The sequence below is a fragment of the Arachis hypogaea genome, chromosome 19 (assembly GCF_003086295.3).
Source record: "Arachis hypogaea cultivar Tifrunner chromosome 19, arahy.Tifrunner.gnm2.J5K5, whole genome shotgun sequence".
In the NCBI taxonomy this organism is placed as follows: Eukaryota; Viridiplantae; Streptophyta; class Magnoliopsida; order Fabales; family Fabaceae; genus Arachis; species Arachis hypogaea.
The window spans coordinates 2,657,969-2,677,371 of NC_092054.1; the positions used below are offsets into that span (position 1 = coordinate 2,657,969).

At 30.6% G+C, this 19,403-nt stretch overlaps 2 protein-coding genes across 3 annotated transcripts; one reads left to right on the forward strand and one right to left on the reverse strand.

Annotated features, from left to right (window-relative positions):
- Positions 1 to 6,595: 6,595 nt before the first annotated feature.
- LOC140181899 (uncharacterized) lies at positions 6,596 to 7,444 on the reverse strand. Its single transcript, XM_072227575.1, has 2 exons — positions 7,318 to 7,444; positions 6,596 to 7,164 (listed from the first exon to the last, which is right to left on the reverse strand). Exons 1-2 carry the CDS (start codon positions 7,442 to 7,444, stop codon positions 6,596 to 6,598), a joined length of 696 nt encoding a protein of 231 aa, XP_072083676.1.
- A 5,001-nt stretch (positions 7,445 to 12,445) lies between these two features.
- Positions 12,446 to 13,946, forward strand: LOC112776482 (uncharacterized). 2 transcript variants are annotated; one of them, XR_011877593.1, is made up of 3 exons: positions 12,446 to 12,586; positions 13,315 to 13,777; positions 13,821 to 13,946. XR_011877593.1 is itself a non-coding variant. In XM_025820671.3 (2 exons), exons 1-2 carry the CDS (start codon positions 12,533 to 12,535, stop codon positions 13,723 to 13,725), a joined length of 465 nt encoding a protein of 154 aa, XP_025676456.2. In that variant the 5' UTR covers positions 12,446 to 12,532; the 3' UTR covers positions 13,726 to 13,946. The 2 variants fall into 2 exon arrangements, 1 of the variants encoding a protein (XP_025676456.2); XM_025820671.3 differs by having other exon boundaries at positions 13,315 to 13,946.
- The last annotated feature ends 5,457 nt before the right edge of the window (positions 13,947 to 19,403 follow it).

Here is a 19,403-nt window from a genome sequence, read left to right on the forward strand (position 1 = left end):
ACATTTTTTTGATCTGACAGTAAATTTGTCGGTAATAATTGGAGGAAAAACAAAAAAAATTGGAGCAAAGATTACGTCCGCCGGTAAATCGGTAATCCTTGATTAGTGCAACGTTGCGTTTTTTGTCACTTTCAAAACGTTACTGTGAGATTGTTGTGGCGGTAAATTCGACGATAATCTTGTCCTAAATTCGAATCGCGAATCCTCTCCCCTCTAATTTTCGAACTACTCTATCTCTCTAACCTTCTCCTCTCTCTCTCTCTCCCTTCTCTCTCTCCCACAAACCACCTTCGGCAGCCCCTCTACTAACTCAGCCACCACCAATAACGTTCAAAAACTGTGTGGACTCCTTACGTCGCGTTGGTCGCTATATCGCCGTCGTTGTCATCACTCCCGCCACGCTATTGCCGCCGCCACAGCTGCACCGCTGTCGCCGAAGCTGTCTCCTTCCTCCCTTCAGGTATGTTGTCTTCCTCCTTCTTCTTATTAATTTTTTTTTCAAATTTAGTTTATGTATTAGTTTAGTTTTAGAGTTTTTTAATTCTATTTTGATTTAGGATTTTTTTATTCTGTTTTAATAATTTTGTGTTTGAAATTTTATTTATAATTCTGATTTTGAATTTTGTTTTGATGATTTTGTGATTATTATTATGATTTCTGTTTATTGTTATGAAGAATGAAGAATGCTTACCTGTTTGTTAAAATGCGTCAATTGAGTTGAGTACTTAAATACTTGGAATGCTTTCTTTGAAAAAGCACAAAAAAAAAATCCTATTATTTTTTTGCAATTTATTTGAAAAAAAAACCCTATTAGCTTGTTGTTGTATGTTGCATCGATTTCTTCGATTGTGTCGAATCTGGTATTGTTTATGATTTTGCCATGTTTGTGTGTGTGCATTCATGTTATTAAATCCTATTTGCATTCATTTTTACATTTTGATAGGTTAATAATTACAGTTAAAATTGTTATTTGTATGTTTTTGGTTTATATTGAAGTTGTATCCACGATAAGAAGAATGTATTATATTGGAGTTGCTAATTACCTAATTTTCTACTATATAATCTTCTACTTTGTATTTTAGTTTCATTGAATCATAAGTCTGAGGCCAAAAGCTGAATTTGCAGGCGGAAGATGGAAACAGCTGGAGAAAGTGAATCTTGCAAACGATGTAATTGTAAGAAATCAAAATGTTTGAAGGTGTAAGTTCAAGTACATGCTCCTTTGATCTCTTTGGGTGGCAGCAAAGATATTTTACATGCTGTGATAAGCCTTTAAGTTCAAGTACATGCTCCTTTAATTTCTTTGTGTTATCTTAATATAATGTATTTGTATAATAAATTTAGATTTTATTTGTGTTATCTTAATATATAATGTTATCGTTTATAATGATTTTGTGTAGTATAGGATGAATTTGTGTGAATTGATGTTAAAAGAATATTTGGTTGTATTATTTCTTGTTGTTTGATGTTTTTGCACGCTAAGCGTTCGATTATATGTCTTTATGTTTATTATGTGTTTTAAATTTTATGTTGTAGCTACCATATGATTTAAGATGTTTGATTTTGTTTAAAATTGTTATTTGAAATTGGATTGAATTGATCGGATTGTTCAAAAAAAAAATAATTAAAATTCAAGTTTACCGGCGGATTTACCGTGAGATAAATTCGCCAGTAATTAATACTTAAATATTAGTAAATAGCATGTTACCGTCGAATTTATTAGAGAATAAATCCAGCAGTACAAATTACTAACGAATTTTTTTTATGGTAATTAACGACAAACAAAAAATCTGACGCTAAATAATTACCGACAAATTAAAGTTTATATCGTCAGATTTTTTTTGCCGCTAATTTCAACGGTAAATAAATTATCCGCCAATATTTTTGATAAATTCATCGGCATCCAACGAATTTCTTGTAGTGAAATTTACATAAATTTAAAAAGATACTCTTATTTAAAAAATATGTTAAAAATATATAATTATTTATGTAATTTTTTATTATTTTAAATTAAAAAAAAATAATTTCATGACATATAATCTTATGTGAATTATTTCAAAATATACCACACAATTGAGGATTTTAGAATTCAAAGCCGATTCTTTGGAGGGAATCACATCATGATGTTAACTATATATTATCCATAAGGGTGATTAATTTAGAATAGTGTAAAATTACAGTGTGTTTATACAAAATACATAGATAATCTCGGAAGTGTGGTTGAATGAAAGACCGAATTCATTATTTCATAATTAAACGTTGGAAATTTTTGAGCTTTAATTTGTCATAGAACTAAATAAATTTCAAACATAGGATCAATTATCTCATTTATCAAAGTGTTTACAGACCAATAAATTAACATTTTAATTACCATTAAGTTTTTATATATAATTAAAAATATTATGTACACATAAAAAATTAATTATTTTATATTTATGTATAAATATTTATATAATTTAATTTATTTTTAATATATATTTTATATTAATAATTAATTTTAGTATAAATCTAAAATGATATAATATAAACTTTTATGTCCACATGTAATGTTTTGAGAGTGTGACGTTTAGGATAATCATTGTGAAGCACTTTCTTTTTAAAATAAAATATAAAAAAATTTATTTAATAAAAAATATTATGTATATATTAAAAATTATTAAATATTTGTGTATATATATATATATATATATATATATATATATATATATTATTTAATTTATTTTTAATATATATTTTATATTTTAATATTTTATATTAATAATAATTAATTTTTATAGTTGAATTTGATGTATATATACCTAATATAATTGTTATTTAATTATTATAGTCAAACACATACATGATAATTATTAGTAGGGATATAAAAACTTTGTTCCGCCATCTTCTCTCTTTTTCTTTAATTTGGTTTCTTTATTATTCACTTTCTTCATCTATATACTTCATATGGTAGTACACGTAACTTAATGGTTAAGCACGCTAATTCTATTGCCACTTCTTGTTGAATATTGTAATTGTAAGAGAGTCTAAAAAATGAATTGACTTATTTAATTGTGTATATATATATATATAGTCATCAAAAAAAATTATGTATATATATATACAAAGTGATAGTTTAATTAATTTTGTATTTAGTCTAACTAATTAATATAATTAATTCAAGTCCTAATTAACTTGTTAAGTTATAACACATTGTATAAATATATGCTATGGCTAATATTTTCCCTCAAGTTGTAGCATACATGTTGTATGTTCCGAACTTGGCCATAAAAAATTTGAATTGAGGCGCTGAGAGAACCTTGGTGAGTAAATCCGTGAGTTAATGCTTGCTCGGTACATGGACGAGTTTGATAATTTCTGCTACCACTTTTTTTCTAACAAAGTGGTAATTTATTTCAATGTGCTTGGACCTTTCATGTAGAGTCGAATTGGTGGCTATTTGAATGACAGAGATGTTGTCACAAAAAATCATTGCTGAATTCATCTCGACATGCTTGAACTTGAGAAGGGCAATGATGGACAGAACTTCACAAGCAGCATTGGCTAGAGCTATGTACTCTGCCTCCGATGAGCTTCTCGAAACTACAACTTGCTTCTTGCTCTTTTATGACACTAATGAATCTCCCAAGACGTGCAATAGCCGGTTGTGGACATCCGTGTGTCGAGGCAGCTGCCCCAGTCAGCGTCTGTGTACATGAAAAGGTGAAATTTAGATTTTGATGAGAAGAGTAATCCCTAGCCAGGTGCTGCCTTCAAATACCTGAGGACATGGTGCACAGATTCGAGATGAGGAGTTCGAGAATTTGCCATGTATTGAGCCAGTTTTACCACCGCAAAAGTGATGTTTGGTCGAGATATAGTGAGATACAAGAGGTGGCCAATTAATTTGCGATAGCTCGAAGCATCAGGGATAGGATCACCTTCGTCAGCCCTAAGTTTCAAATTAGCATCCATGGATGTATTGGCAGGTTTGCACTCTAAGAAACCAGTCTCTTCTAGCAATGAGAGTGTATATTTTCGCTGACTCAGAGTAATCCCATCTTTTGATCTGGCAAGCTCAAGACCAAGGAAAAACTTAAGGTCACCTAAGATTTTAAGCTTGAAAATGGATTGAAGCTTGTGTTTAACATTGTCCACCATTTCTTGTTTGGGAGCAGCGATGATTATGTCGTCCACGTACACAATGAGATAGGTAGTTGCCTCACCCTCTCCTAGAGTGAAAAGAGAGTAATCTTGTCTGCATTGTGTAAAGCCATGGGTGGTTAGTGTGTTGTAAAACTTAGTGAACCATTGCCTTGATGCTTGTTGCAACCCATACAAGGACCGTGTGAGTTTACAAACTAACCCTTGTTTCCGCTGAGGATGACCCAAAGGCAATTCCATGTAGACTTCCTCATTAAGTTCACCATTGAAAAATGCATTATTTATATCCAGCTGTAGGAGGCTCCAGTTCTTGACCGCACCAATGGTAAGTAAGGTTCTCACAGTGGTGATCTTTGCCACGGGACTAAATGTGTCCCTAAAATCAATACCAACTTGTTGAGTGTATCCTTTTGCAACCAAACGTGCCTTGTATCTCTCTAACGAGCCATCAGCCTTTAGCTTAGCTTTGTACACCCAACAACAACCAATGGCTCGCTTATCTGGTGGTAAAGGTACGAGGACCCAAGTGTTGTTGGCCTCAAGCGCATCAAGTTTCTCTTGCATAGCCTGTCTCCATTATTTGAACTGAACTGCCTGGTGGTAAAACTGAGGCTGAGGTATGGTGTCTAATTATGCGATGGAGTTAAGGTATGTGAGGTTAAGGCGATGGTTACTAATATGATTAGCTAAGGGATACGGAGTAGAGGTGTGGCAGACGTAGTTATTAAGGTAAGGAGGAGGTTGAATGTGCCTAGTTGATTTTCTTAGTTGTTTAGGTGGGGAAGTGATGGTGTTTGGTATTGGTTCTTGATGTTGAGGTTCTGGGTTCATGACGGTTGGAGTCGGCTTTGAGAATAGAGAAGAGATGTGGTCAAGAATGGGTTTAAGAAGTACAAAGTCATTGAACAAGTCCTCATTAGACTGCATATGAGGTGAGGTACTGAAAGGCATAACATGTTCATAGAAAATGATGTCTCTTGAGATAAAAAATTGTTTGGTTCTAAGGTTGTAGAGTTTGTAACCTTTGTAACCAATTGGATATCCAATGAAGACTGAGGGATCAACTTTAGGACAAAATTTAGTTTTGGAGTTAAAGGTGTTTGCTGCATATGCAAGGCAACCGAAATTTCTTAAGGCATCGTAGTTGGGTATCTTTTCAAATAGTAGTTCAAAGGGAGATTTAAATTGTAATAATTTGCTTGGGGTTCGATTGATTAAGAAAGCTGCAGTGATGATGCACTCCCCCCAAAAGAAAATAGGAATTTTTGACTGAAAGAATAAGGATCTGCCCACATTCAACAGATGCTGGTGCTTTCTCTCTACAACAACATTTTGTTGGGGTCGATAAGGGCATGAGAATTGATGCAGGACACCTCTTTTCTGCAGAAACTCCTTAAGTGCAAGTTCCTTAGCATTGTCAGATTTGAGACATTTGATCTTAATGCCAAACTAAGTGTCAATTAGTGCAAAGAAATTCTTCAAGCAACCTATGGCTTCAGATTTATTATCCAGCATATAATATAAATCCAACAAAATCTGGTTGCATCATCAACGATGGTTAGAAAGAAATGTTTTCCATTATAAGTGGGAGTATGATAAGGTCCCCACACATCACAATGAATAAGGTCAAAAGCGTTAGAAGATATGTGATTATGTGACTCAAAGGGAAGCTTCTTGAATTTAGCTAAATGGCAGATTTCACAAGTATGACAACCTGATTTATTTGACAAATGCAAAATACTAGCTAATTGTTGTAGAATGTTAGAAGGTACATGACCAAGACGTGTGTGCCATAAATCTGGACTACACAAATTTATTGAGATAAAATCAGTATGAGAAATATGACTAGAAAGAAAAGAATTTGAGGAATTCTGTGAACCACGCAGTGCCGAATTGGTTGGGATTTATGCTCTTAAGATGTAAAGTTCTTGTTGCAAGTCACCCTTCCCAATCGTCTTCAAACACTTGTTGTCCTGAATAGTGAATTAATTAAAACCAAGAGTGACAGTGATTGTGGAGTTAGCAAGAAAGGTTGAAACTGAAAGTAAATTGACACGAAACTTAGGGACATAAAGCACATTTTGGAGAGATATATGCTTATTGAGAGTAACTGAACCTATGAAATTGGCAGAGAAAATTTTACCATTAGGCAAGGAGACAAAAAAATTCTTCGAAGTATATATTGAGGTGAATAGAGATAAATCACAAGCAATGTGAATGGTGGCACCACTATCCAAAATTCAAGAATTATGATATAAATTTGACCTTAACATGGATGCGTTGGGAACGATACTTGCTGGAGTTGAAACTTTAGTTGATTCATTTGATGAAATATCTTGGATCTTGTGATTATTCAGCAAGGTTAGGAGCTGTTGAACTTATGTTGAAGTCAAATTTGGGCTGATTTGTGCATCTGAAGTGGATTGAGATGTGGATACATGATGAACCGAAGGCTTCATGTTCCTTCCTTTTTGCCAAAATTTGGAGGGTAACCGTGAATTTTGTAACATTTGTTGATAGTGTGCCCAAGAATTCCACAGTGCGAGCAGAGGGGTCTATCTTTCTTCACCATGCCTCTGCCGTGACCTTGAGATTGTGTTTGTTGCTGATTTCTTGCCAGAAAGGCTACTTGATTCTGGGAAGCAGAATTGAGTGAAGCTCCTATTGCCCTATGTTTTTCTTCTTGTGTTACAAGAGAAAGGACTTTGTTAATTGTGGGAAAAGGTTCCAAGAGCAAGATTTGCCCGCGAATCTGTGAAAAGGATTCATCCAATCCCATGAGGAAACAGTGGATACACTTAGTTTGAAGAAACTCTTGCATGGCACGCGCATCACTACAATTGCATTGCACCGGGCGATATGAGTTCAATTCTTCCCAAAGAACCTTGATTCTTGTGAAGTATTGTGACACAGACATGACACCTTGTCGAAGATTCATCAAGTCGCACTTCAATTCGAACACGCGAGGGCCATTTCCATGTTGAAAATGCTCCTTCAAATTGTTCCACAACTCCGCTGCAGAATCTGTGTATACGAGAGAGGTAGCAATTCCTTTTTTTAACAAAATTCAAAATCCATGTGCTTATTACGTCATTCACGACTGCCAGTTCTCAAATTTCTTTGGTTCAATGATTGGATCTGGTTTAGGCATCGATCCAGTGATGAAACCAAGCTTACGTTTGGTATTGAGGGCTTTCTGTATCGTGCGGCTCCAAGAATGATAGTTGTCCTTAGCGAGTTGTTGAATGACCAAGATCAGACCAGGTTGATCAGCGGGAGAGAGATTATAAGGATCCACAGCCATTGATGAAGCTGAAGAAACCGTAGATGAGATGAAGCTGGTTGCGCCATGGTTGGTGGAATTAAGGGAAGAAAAAAAATGATGCTTCTTTCCAAGTCTCGTTGATCGGAATCGCTTTTTCTACCAAGAACAGAGGTTAAACACACACATTCTCATCGAACTCAGTTGTGTGAGTCAAGGAAAAAGGAAGAGAGAAGAGGGAAAGAAGGAGAAGAAGAAAGGGGAGAAGAGTGAAAGGTTTAAGAAAAAATTACTTCTGATACCATGTTGAATACTGTGATTGTGAGAGAGTCCAAAAACTGAATTGGCTTACTCAATTGTGTATATATGTATACAAGGTGATGATTTAACTAACTCTGCATGCATCTAGTCAAACTAATTAATATAACTAATTCAGGTCCTAACTAACTTGTTAAGTTATAACAAATTGTACAAGTATATGCTATCGCTAATACTTGTTTGACTCTATATATGGAGAAAAATGTCGTGATCAATGATAATAGGTTGTGTTTGTATTTTTTTTTTAAGATATAAATGGAGAGATAAAAAGATAAAAACAATTTTTTTTTTACTTTTAAAAAATAATAAAAATACATAAATATTCTGTTTCCAAATTGTATCTTTATTAATGTGTGTATATATTTTACAGTTTTTTTTCAATTCAATAGAACAAAATTAATTTGATGTAAATTTTAAATTTTATTTAAGAGTCCGTCAGAACAATAATACTATTCCACAATTTTTAGTGGCGGTATTTTTTTCTCATTAAATGATTTAACAATGCTTAATAGACCGATGTTCTTTAAGGCATCGATAAACAATTTTGAGGCCATTTTAACAACTGTTGTATAATTGCTGTTAAATAAGTAATTAATTTGCGACAACTGCTATTTTTTTTTATAGGTTTTAAATTGTTACAATTTTTATACAAGTTCTTAAAAAAATAAAACAATTTTAAATTTTCACAATTTTTAATGTGAAATTAAAAAAATGATAAACTACAATAGTTTGTACTATTTTTTTACTATAATCTATTTTTTACATTATAATTGATTAAATTTGAGATACTTATACAAAAATACTGAACAATATTTCCATTATTTAGCATATACACAAAATATAAGATGAAATTTTAAATTAATTTTTATTATTTATTTAAAAACGTATAAGTGAACTATTATAAATATTTCTATTTAGTGTCATTGAAATCACACCATTTAAATAAAACCTTATTCTTGGTTTGTTATAACATGGTAACGGATTATTGTTACACTTATAACATTGTAAGGGTAATTAGAGTTATGAATATCAAGCATAGCTTACGATGCATGCAAAAATAATACAAAGATTTCAAGGAAAATAAACAATTCAAATGCTCGACCATGCTTAGAAGACTATATACATTGACGTTTTTTGCGGTTAGAAAATATTACACACACAATAATATTAGGAACCAAGATAATTTCAGCAAAAAATCAGCCAAATACTTTTGAGTGAATCTAAAATATCTACGTGAATGGTACTTATGCTAGGTATTAAGATGTTTTTTTTCTTTGTAAATTGGATGATTCTAAATCTATTTTTTGATTTATCATGTTTTAGGCATTTGGAGAGGGAAGGAGGGTGCAGAGACGGAAGCTAATTGAATCAGTTTTCGTGATTTACGTTGCAATGATACTGAACGTATCTCTTCCTAATTTGAATGTGGTAAAATATTTAATAACCAATATTTTAAATCATAAATAAATAAAACTAATTACTATATTTATAATTAATTAAGTTGTTCCATTCTTGACTATATTATTTATTTATTTATTTATTTTTTTTGTTAACGGTTCTATATACTTTTTCTTACACAAAACACTTTTTTTTCTCTTGGACTGACATTTTTTTTTTGTTTGGTTTGAGACTGAGGTCCCTATAGTCAAGGACCACCCAACAAAGCCCTAGAGACTAGTTAACCACATACAATTGGTTTATGACCAAAAAAAAAAAAAAAAAAAACCACATACAATTGGTGTTAGGCAACAAAACTAATACCCTAATTAATATTACAATTGACCGTATTATATTGTACACCACTCATATACACTGCATGTCAGAATTTATTGGTAGTGGCAGCATCTTAAATAAAGTTTCGATTTATGATGAATTAATCATTGATCTATTAAATTAGAAGATATTGTGAATAACAACAAAAAATAATAAAAATAATTTTTTAAAGTTGTTTATTTGACCATAATTAAAAAATATATTCTAAAAACATAGATTAATAATAAAATATAAATTATGAATAATATTAAAGATCTAAAAAAAATAATTATATTAATAATTTTAACTAATATTGATTTAAATGATTTTGGATTTTTTAAATTAATATAAAATATTTTTTTAATTTTAATTTCATAATAAATTTTATTTAAAGAATTTAAAAATAGATAAGAATTATTAGATTAAAAATAGAACAATTAGTAATAAAAATTAGTAGATTAAAATATAAATTTTTAAAAATCAGAGAAATAAAAAATTATTAAAAAATTATAAAAATTGAAAATAAAAACTCAATTTATAAAAAATTATTAAATTCACAAAATAAAAAAATATCAAAATAATAATAAAATGAATGTAGAAAGATATTACTATAAATTTTATAAAAAAATTAAAAAATAAAATAATCTTTTAATAAATTTTTTGTTAAAAATTTAAACTTTAAATAAATTAAAAAATTAGTATCAGAGTTAAATTAACGATTTTAAGAATATAACAATACCTTTAACCTATGTTACGCGTCAAAAATTTAGTTAATTTATGATAATTTATTTGATAGACGAGATTAGACATCTTTATTCCGATGGTTTTACTAACATTTCTCTAAATTAAATAACCGAACAAGTAAATGCAACACTTATTTGAGAATTTCAAAGCTTAGAATTTGGCTTGTTGTTGGTGCTGCTTTCATCGTTCATTCCAAGAGTGGCTTTTACCGTCGTGGTTCTGGTTGCTTCTTGTGCAACGTTTTTGACTTGCTCTCCCGTCTATATATATCATCATAAAATTCAAATGCAAACAAACACACTATTAATATATTCAGCCAAGACATGCAGTTAATTTGTTAGAATCAGTCATTTTAGCATATTATTTTTTAAATAAAATTTTGGTAAAATTATAATTTAATAATTAAAAAATTATTGAAGGATATTTTAGAAAAAAATAATATAATTATTAATTTTTTTTAAAAATACAACTTAATCAATAAAAGAATAATTTATTAAAGAGTATTTTGGTAAGCAAAATTTAATGATAAAAAATAAAATTTTTGTTAATGGGTATTTTTTTAAAAAATAATTTATTTTTTCTTAAAAAATGGATAAAGTTAACATTAGTTAACACAAAAAGTTTAAAATGGATTAATAAAGAGGAAATTTTTTAAAAGTTAGAATGGAAGAGAATGTACATTTATAAAATAGAGGAAATGAGAGTGTCATTTTAGCATCTCGCAGGAGTGGGGAGTTGAATTTTCTCTATTTTTTAATATTTTCTCAATCTAATCATTCTATCAGGCTATTTAATTATTCTATCGTTAATTTATTTCTGTTTAGTTTTTTGTTCGACATAATTTTTTCTATTGAATTTGATGCCAGCAATATATATATATATATATATATATATATATATATATATATATATATATATATATATATCATTTTTTTCAATAATGAACAACTTTATATATGTTGATTGTTGGTGTATTATTTACATTCTCATAAAACAAGATCGTTGATGATACCACATTCAAATGTGATTGATTTTGGGATTCATACCTGGGTTTGCCCAATGATTTCGTTTGTCATTGTTGTGCACAATTAATTAATCTCTCTAGGTACTGGAATATATGTATCTATATGGGGTCACATTTTTAATCTATTATGATTTTAGAACTGAAATTTATACATACTCTATGATCGATGACATGTGTCTATTTCTGTCCACAATTTAGAAATGGTTTCCAATGGTGGTAGCTAATAAAGGGTTAGGGTTAATTTGAGATTTAGAATATTTCAAACTAAATTATGTAGTTAATATATTTTAAAATTTGTCATAAAATTACTCGTATTTTTAAAAGTGTAAACTAATAAGAAGAGACGATATATGAATAATTATATTTTTTTATTTTTAGAATTCACTAAAAATTGAAGTCTAGATTATTTTTTTAAACATGAAATTCTAATACAATGTTATAAAATTACTAATCCTAAAAATTTAAACTAATAAAAAAATAACATAAATAGTTATAATTCTAACAAATCTCATTATAGATAATAGCATTTAATTTAACTTTATTTTTGAGACATAATAGTAGGTTAATTATTATATTTTTTTGTGTACTACTCTTAAAGCTTAATGATTTTACGTTGTTATTATTATTATTATTATTATTATTATTATTATTATTATTATTATTATTATTATACGGGTAACAAATGATGACCGGATTAGAATAGTGACCATATGACATAAAGATGCTATCGAAAAAAAAAATTGACCACATCTAAACGATAAAAGAATTAATAGTATAATTAAAGTTATAATTTATTTAAATGTATCAAATAAAACTAAACATTAAAGAAAAAATTGAAATTTTCTTAAAGCAACTCCAAACCAAAAATATAAGAAAACAAAGAAAAAAAAGAAGCAGTTGCGTGTAGTTCATGTCTTCATGAGGCATGATGAGTTATGGATAGTTGGATACATCATCTGTGCGCCTCATGAAATCCAACGTCTCCCAATGATTATTAAATTATGATAATTCAATGCTATGAACACGTGGCAAAATTCTACACGTTCATTGCGTCATCCAAATCCATCCCTCGGCACTACAATTGATGCCCTGTAGCCATAGAGTGGCACGTGCTGAACACGTGTCATGAAGTAGGACACGTGGTCATCATACACACCCCAATCAGATTCTATAAATAGAGCATGCAGCTCAATCCACCTCCACCAACAAAAACTGTTTGCATTCACATAATCACAAATAGTGACACTTATTATATCCTCTTCCAAACTGTAACCCTTTTTCAAGTAGAAAATATGGCATCTCATGATCAAAGCTTCAGAACTGGTGAGGCCAAGGGCCAAACTCAGGTAAGTCTAAAGTATCATATTTCATGTCTTTTTTATGCAATGATGCAATTTCAAATGTTCATTATATATCCATCACCAGATATTGATTATAAAAAAGCCACATTATTATTATATTCACATAAATAATTCGTAAGTTATGAATTTTTCTGCTCATTGAGGGTTCAATGCAAGTCTATAACTTGAGAATCACGTGTAGTTTTAATAGTTATAAAAGGAAAAAAAAAGTGTCTATTTTCGTACATAATAACTCTATAAAAAAAATACATAAAAAGAGTCGGAAGGAATCGATATTAATAATTTGTTAAATTATTTTTAAATATCAATTTCACGTAACTAAGTCACCATCTTAGTTACTTGGGTTTCATTACTTTTGTAAAATAAAATATAATTTTACTATCAAATATGTAGTTCTATTAATTTTTTAGAAAAGAAAATATAATTTTACTATCAAATACGTTAATATTCTGTAATTTTATGTATATATTCATTCTTTATGCTAGGTAGACATAAAAAAACAGACAGAATTTACTTTATTTAGCATTAATTAATTGTCGTAACAATTAATAAATATTGAATAAGACAAATTATTGCTGTTTTTAGCTAATTTTTTTTGTTACCAAACATTTTCGATTGAAAAAATATATTACATTGAATACATTTTTTTTTCCCTCAACTTTGTTTTTTAAGTCTGAAGATTATAAACTCAATAGCATTTGTTGATGATTTAGGAAAAGACCAACCAGATGATGAGTAACATTGGGGACAAGGCCCAAGCTGTAAAGGACAAGACAGCCCAAGAGGCCCATTCTGCATGGGATAAGACAGCCCAAACAGCCCAAGCAGCAAAGGACAAGACCCAGCAGGCAGCCCAAACTGCAAGGGACAGGACTAGTGACACGGCCCAAAACACAAGGGAGAAGGCCCAAAACACTGCTGGCGCAACAAGAGATAAAGCATCAGAAATGGGCCAGGCCACTAGGGAATCGGCCCAGGCCGGTAAGGACAATGCTGGTGGGTTCCTTCAGCAAACTGGGGAAAAGGTTAAAGGCATGGCACAAGGTGCTGCTGATGCTGTGAAACAAACATTTGGAATGGCGCCACATGAAGATGAACATGAACACCCAAGAAGGGATCACTAGTTTAAAAAATCAAAATTGTTTGTGTTTTTCTTAATTTGGTGTTTTCAATAAGGTGTGTGATTTCTTCCCTCTTGTATTAGTAGTAATGAGGGAAGGAATGTACTATTATCTAGTCTTAGTACCACAATTCTTCTACTTTGTATATGCAAGTATGAAGAAAAATGTCATGTTATAATATCGTAATATTATCTTAATCCATCAGTGTTGAGATTTTCGTTTTATTGGTATTTGTGTTTCTATTTTGTTTATTTATTTATTTATTGAATGCATTGCAAATTATCATTAGTCTAAGTCTTATTGATGATCAAGGTCATGCTTCTAGCAAACTGAACAGCGTACCAAAGGAATGAATTTTTGACCTTGACTAAGTTCAATTTTTTTTATTACATTAAACATGCAGCTAGAAGTTTAAATTGCGACGAATTAATCCTTGACCTATTAGGTTGAGGGATACCGTGGAACAAAAATTTGACACTAAAGGAAAGCCAAAAAATTTGACACTAAAGGAAAGCCAAAAAATATGGTATAAAATTGGTATTCATTCATTCAAATTAGTGAAAATATCAAAATTCCAAATACTTGATTAACCGAAGCAATAAAGTAGAGTCTGGACATCTTCAAAATTGTGACGATATGTTCCAAAAAGCAAATAAAAACCTACAAACCGTCTAAGAAAGGACGAGGATCCTCATGATCCTTTTCGATTAAGCCTCATCCTGAAACGCACCGCTCATTTACTTCATTCAGATCCATCCTCTTACGGGTCATAATGGAAGGGTAGGGTCGTAAATTCCACTTGCGCGTTTAGTGTTCTATCGTCTATACTTCTATTTTCGCTCTAAGTCTCTCAAACTCGAGTGATCTTATCCTATTTAATCTATAAAAGATAAATTTATTTTTATTCAAAAATAACATTCAGACTTTTCACATTTTATAATATTAAATATTATTTATTTATAATTGGTGAATTAAATTATTAATTTAGTAATAATAAAAATATTTACAAATGATAAACATTTATATTCAAATTTTCACTCAATCATCTTATTTATATGTATTATATATTCTTATAAATATTCAGTTATTCACATGACCCTATTCCTCTCCAGTCTCCAGGCCACTACAATTCATGCCCTGTAGCCAAAGAGCGGCACGTGCTGGACACATGTCATCAAGCAGGACACGTGCTCATCCTATGTTCATACATCCCCCAAAGAGATTCTATAAATGGAGCTTGCAGCTCAAACCACCTTCACCAACAAAAAGTGTTTGCAATCACATATCAGAAAAATACAACCCTTTTTCAAGAACAAGAAAGTATGGCATCTCATGACCAAAGCTTCAAAGCTGGTGAGGCCAAAGGCCAAACTCAGGTAAGTCAAAAGTACAGATTTCTTTTTTTTTTCCGATGCAATGATGCAATTTCAAATGTTCATTATATTTCCATCACCAAATATTGAAAAGGAAAAAGCCACGTTATTGAATTTGCATAAATAAGTTATATAATTGTCATTAGTTGTGTATTAATTATTTAATTATGTATAGTAGCATAGATCTCTTCTCTGGTGCATTTTTCTATGTAACATGGTGATTTTCTGCTCAACGAGGGTTCAAATTAAGTATATAACTTGAGAAGCACGTTTAGTTTTAATTGCTATAAATGAAACAAACGAAAATCAGAAAATGTGTTTCATAACATTTTTTTCCCTAAGATTTTTCTTTATTTATTTTTGGTGTGAAGAGGTTTTTTTTTTTTTTTTTTTGTTATAATTGGTGTGAAGAGTTCAGGACAATAGGTTTTCCTTTTTTGGTCGTGACTACCAATTGTTGATGGTTCAGGAGAAGACCAACCAAATGATGAGAAACATTGGGGATAAGGCCCAATCTGCAAAGGACAAGACGGCCCAAACAGCCCAAGCAGCAAAGGACAAGACCCAGCAGGCAGCCCAAGCTGCAAAAGAGAGGACTACTGGGGACAATGTTAAAAGTACGCAGAGCTAGTTCGGGTTGTAGTAGCAGGGTAGGGTCGGGTCGGGTCTCCAATGGTCTGGGCGAAGATGAACATGAGCATTATCCAACACACCCAAGAAGGGATCTCTAGTTTAATAAAATCAAAATGTGATTTGATTTTGTGTTTTTTCTTGATTTGGTGTTTTCAATAAGGTGTGTGATCTCCCTCTTGTAGTGGTAGTGAGGGGGAGGAATGTAATATTATCTAGTACCATAATTCTTCGTCTTTGTATATGCAAGTATGAATAAAAATGATTTATTTAGTGACATTTGGAAATAATAGTCAAAAGTCAAATTGATCTTTAAGTCAAATTGGTCTCTGATCGTAAGATTGACATTTTTGTTTTTAAATAATTCTTTTAATTAAATTAGTCCTAAAAGATTTAACATTAATCTTGTTTGTCTTTTTGTTTTTGGATTAACAGTTTTTGTCAATGGCGATACATGTGGATCATTAACTGGTATTTGTGTTAACAACTGTGTGTCCAAATAGAAGTTGATAAGATATGTTTATTATATTATGCCAAAATAGTTCTTAGTCCCATTTTATAAATCTTAATTCTCAAAATAGTTCTTGTTTCACACTTTGTCCAAAATAAAAGATAACTACTGTAATTATTTTAGTTGGATAGATAATGAATATAAAATTTTTTAAGTTATAAATGGTGATGCAGAAACAGAATTTAGAGTTTGAAGTTTAGAATGACTATGAAGATTGAAAAAATGAAATTCGGTTGAAGAATAGATGGTTTAGAAGTTAAAGTCAGATGTTGATTATTTTTATATTTATCCAAGATAGTGCTTATGTTAGTGGTTGAGGCACTTTGAATGTCATCTTAGAGAAAGTAAAAAATTTATAAAAATATTGGTGATTTTGTTATTTTGTTAGATCTTGTTAAAAATATTGGTAAAATTTAGTAAATGAGGTTGGACAATTTTTTCCTTTCCATTAATAATCATGCAACTTGTATTTTTTGACATTATTTTAACTAATTTTTACACCACTCTAGAAATAAGTAAATAAAAATAAACACTTAATTACTTATAAGATAAATTAAGTCTAATCATATATATTAAAATTGAAGCATTTGCATATCTATATAAGTATGTTAACATAATCTTTAAAATAATACCATTCCCCTTAACCAAGTCCAAGTCTTCATAATATCAAGCATTAAGTTAATTTTAGACTAGGTAAAGATAAATAAAATTTTACAAAATACTTAGCAAAGCTTCTAATTTTTAGCACTTTATAAAATACATAATTCAGCCTTTATTACTCAATCCATCTCAAACATTTTTTTTTTTTTTTGGGCGTTTGAATTCAGGAGGTGGCACAAAAGTTATTAAGCTAATTAATTTCTTTGCAGTAGCAGAATTGGTGTCCTCATATCCATCTCTCAAGATCTTTGAAGACTTATAGAGACTATCTTCAGTATTCTCGTATGAATCATGAGAGTCATTATTTTCTTGAAATGGAGCTGGAGTAACAATTCTACCTGCCCTTGTCAGGTGCTCTTCACTGGTTTTTTATTTTTATCTCCAACAACATACTTTTTGGATTGCTGGAAAGAAGTCTTCAAGTGTTGCTACGAGGGTTGGGGGGTTGGGAATAAGATTTTGAGGGTTGGCTGCGAGTCTTGGGTGGTTGGGAATAAACTTTCAAGGGTTGGTTAGAAAACTTTTTTGGTTAGAAAACTTTGATGGATGAGATAAGGAATTCAAGAGCTGGTTGTGAAAAAATTATTTGTGTTTCAGGTTGTGATTTGGGCCGACACATGAGCTACGGTTTGGGCTGGAACATTGGCTGTGGTGGTATATTGTTGGGCTGTGATTTAGGCTTTAAACAGTATCTTTTATTTGTGGCCTTGGGTCTCTAATATAACTAATTCATCATCCTCCTCACTCATACACTCTAATATGTGGGATATGTACAAAGTAAGGTTGGATTTGGTAAAGCTTTTGCTTTTTAAAAGTAACTTATGAAAGCTGTCTTTTAAAAGATAGCTTTTTAAAAGCTGCAGCACTTGCGTTTGGTAAAATCAAATTAAAAATGACTTTTAATAAGTACAAGCACCACAATTGTGTTTGGTAAAACAGCTTTTAAAAGTTAAAAAAATTATAATAAACATGTTTATAACAAAAAATAATTCCTTTTTTCAAATTTTTTAAAAATTTATATAATATTTTAAAATAAAATAATGTTAAAATAAAAAATTCATAATAAACATAAATATAATAAATAAATTTTTTTATTTTTTAACTTTAAAATTTTATATAAGTATCATAAAAATTTATTTTATCCTAAACATCATTACTAAAAATACTAAATTATCTAAATCACTATAACCTAATTTTTTCCACCAATCAAACTTGATGCTATATTATTTCGAACCATCTCCATAGTTCCAAGAAATTCATCTCCAACTTTTTCAACTCCATTTTCAGCTTCACCTTCATCGCCATATCCATCTTCTTCTTCAAGCTCAACGTCCATCTGATCATATTTTTTAAACTTACGATCACTTGTAGAATAACGTCTAATGTAGTTATGCAGAGCCATTGTTGCAATAACAATTTGAATTTATTTTTTATAACTAAAACTAGGCATATCTCGTAAAATTTTCCATCTCTTTTTCCAAACTCCAAATGTACGTTCTATCACGCTTCTAAGTGAAGAATGAGCATAGTTATATATTTCGTAGTATCCAGAAGGTCCATTAACACGACGAAATTCTGACAAATGATATGTTGCTCCTTTGTATGGTCCTAGATAACCTTTCTTTTCTGGATAGCCTGCATCTACTAAATAGTATTTACCTGTATATTATTAAATGAAAAAAAACATGATAAGAAATTAAATCTATATATGGAGTATATAATTTAATCTTAAAGATAATCAAGTATTACCTGGTGGAGGTTTTGGAAAGTTCAACTCAGATGTACCAATTGCATGTAAAAATACTCGTGTCATGAGCTGTCCCTTCCCAACCGGCCAAAACAAAAGTAAATTCCATATCAAAATTACATGCAGCCATAACATTTTGGGTTGGAATTTCTTTTCTACCAATAAATCGAATTTGGTCTTCAGTAGACACAATCACTGGCACATGAGTTCCATCTATAGCACCAATTGCATCCTATGATTAACATGATTAGAGTATCAATTTTACAAATATTATAAAACAAATTTAATACCAACACATGCAATGAAAGATAATTATTTTTTTGTAATTATTTATAATATTTTTTAAAATAAATAATATATAAATTACCTTAAAATGAGGCCAATATCTATCATCATTCCTTAATTTTGTAGGCACTTCTTTAAAATCACGATCCTTTGGTTGTATAATGTCTATGGCCATTTTGCACACAGCTTGTAGCACTTCTTCAAATTTTCGACTTATTGTTTCACCGGAATGTTGAAACCGCTCCTTAGTTGACTTATTTGAGTTTCCACCTCCTAGTACAAATAGGAACATTACTAGTATTTCTGCAGCACTTATTCTCCTTGAGGCACATAAACCATAGTTTGTTTCCAAATCATAGCATAGTCTTTTGAAAACATCTTTTTCCATCCTAAACATGCTGCAACAACGACTATTATTCCCTTCTAATATCTCTTTAAGCCATTTGTTTCCTGTTTGTGTAGAAGTCATGCATGG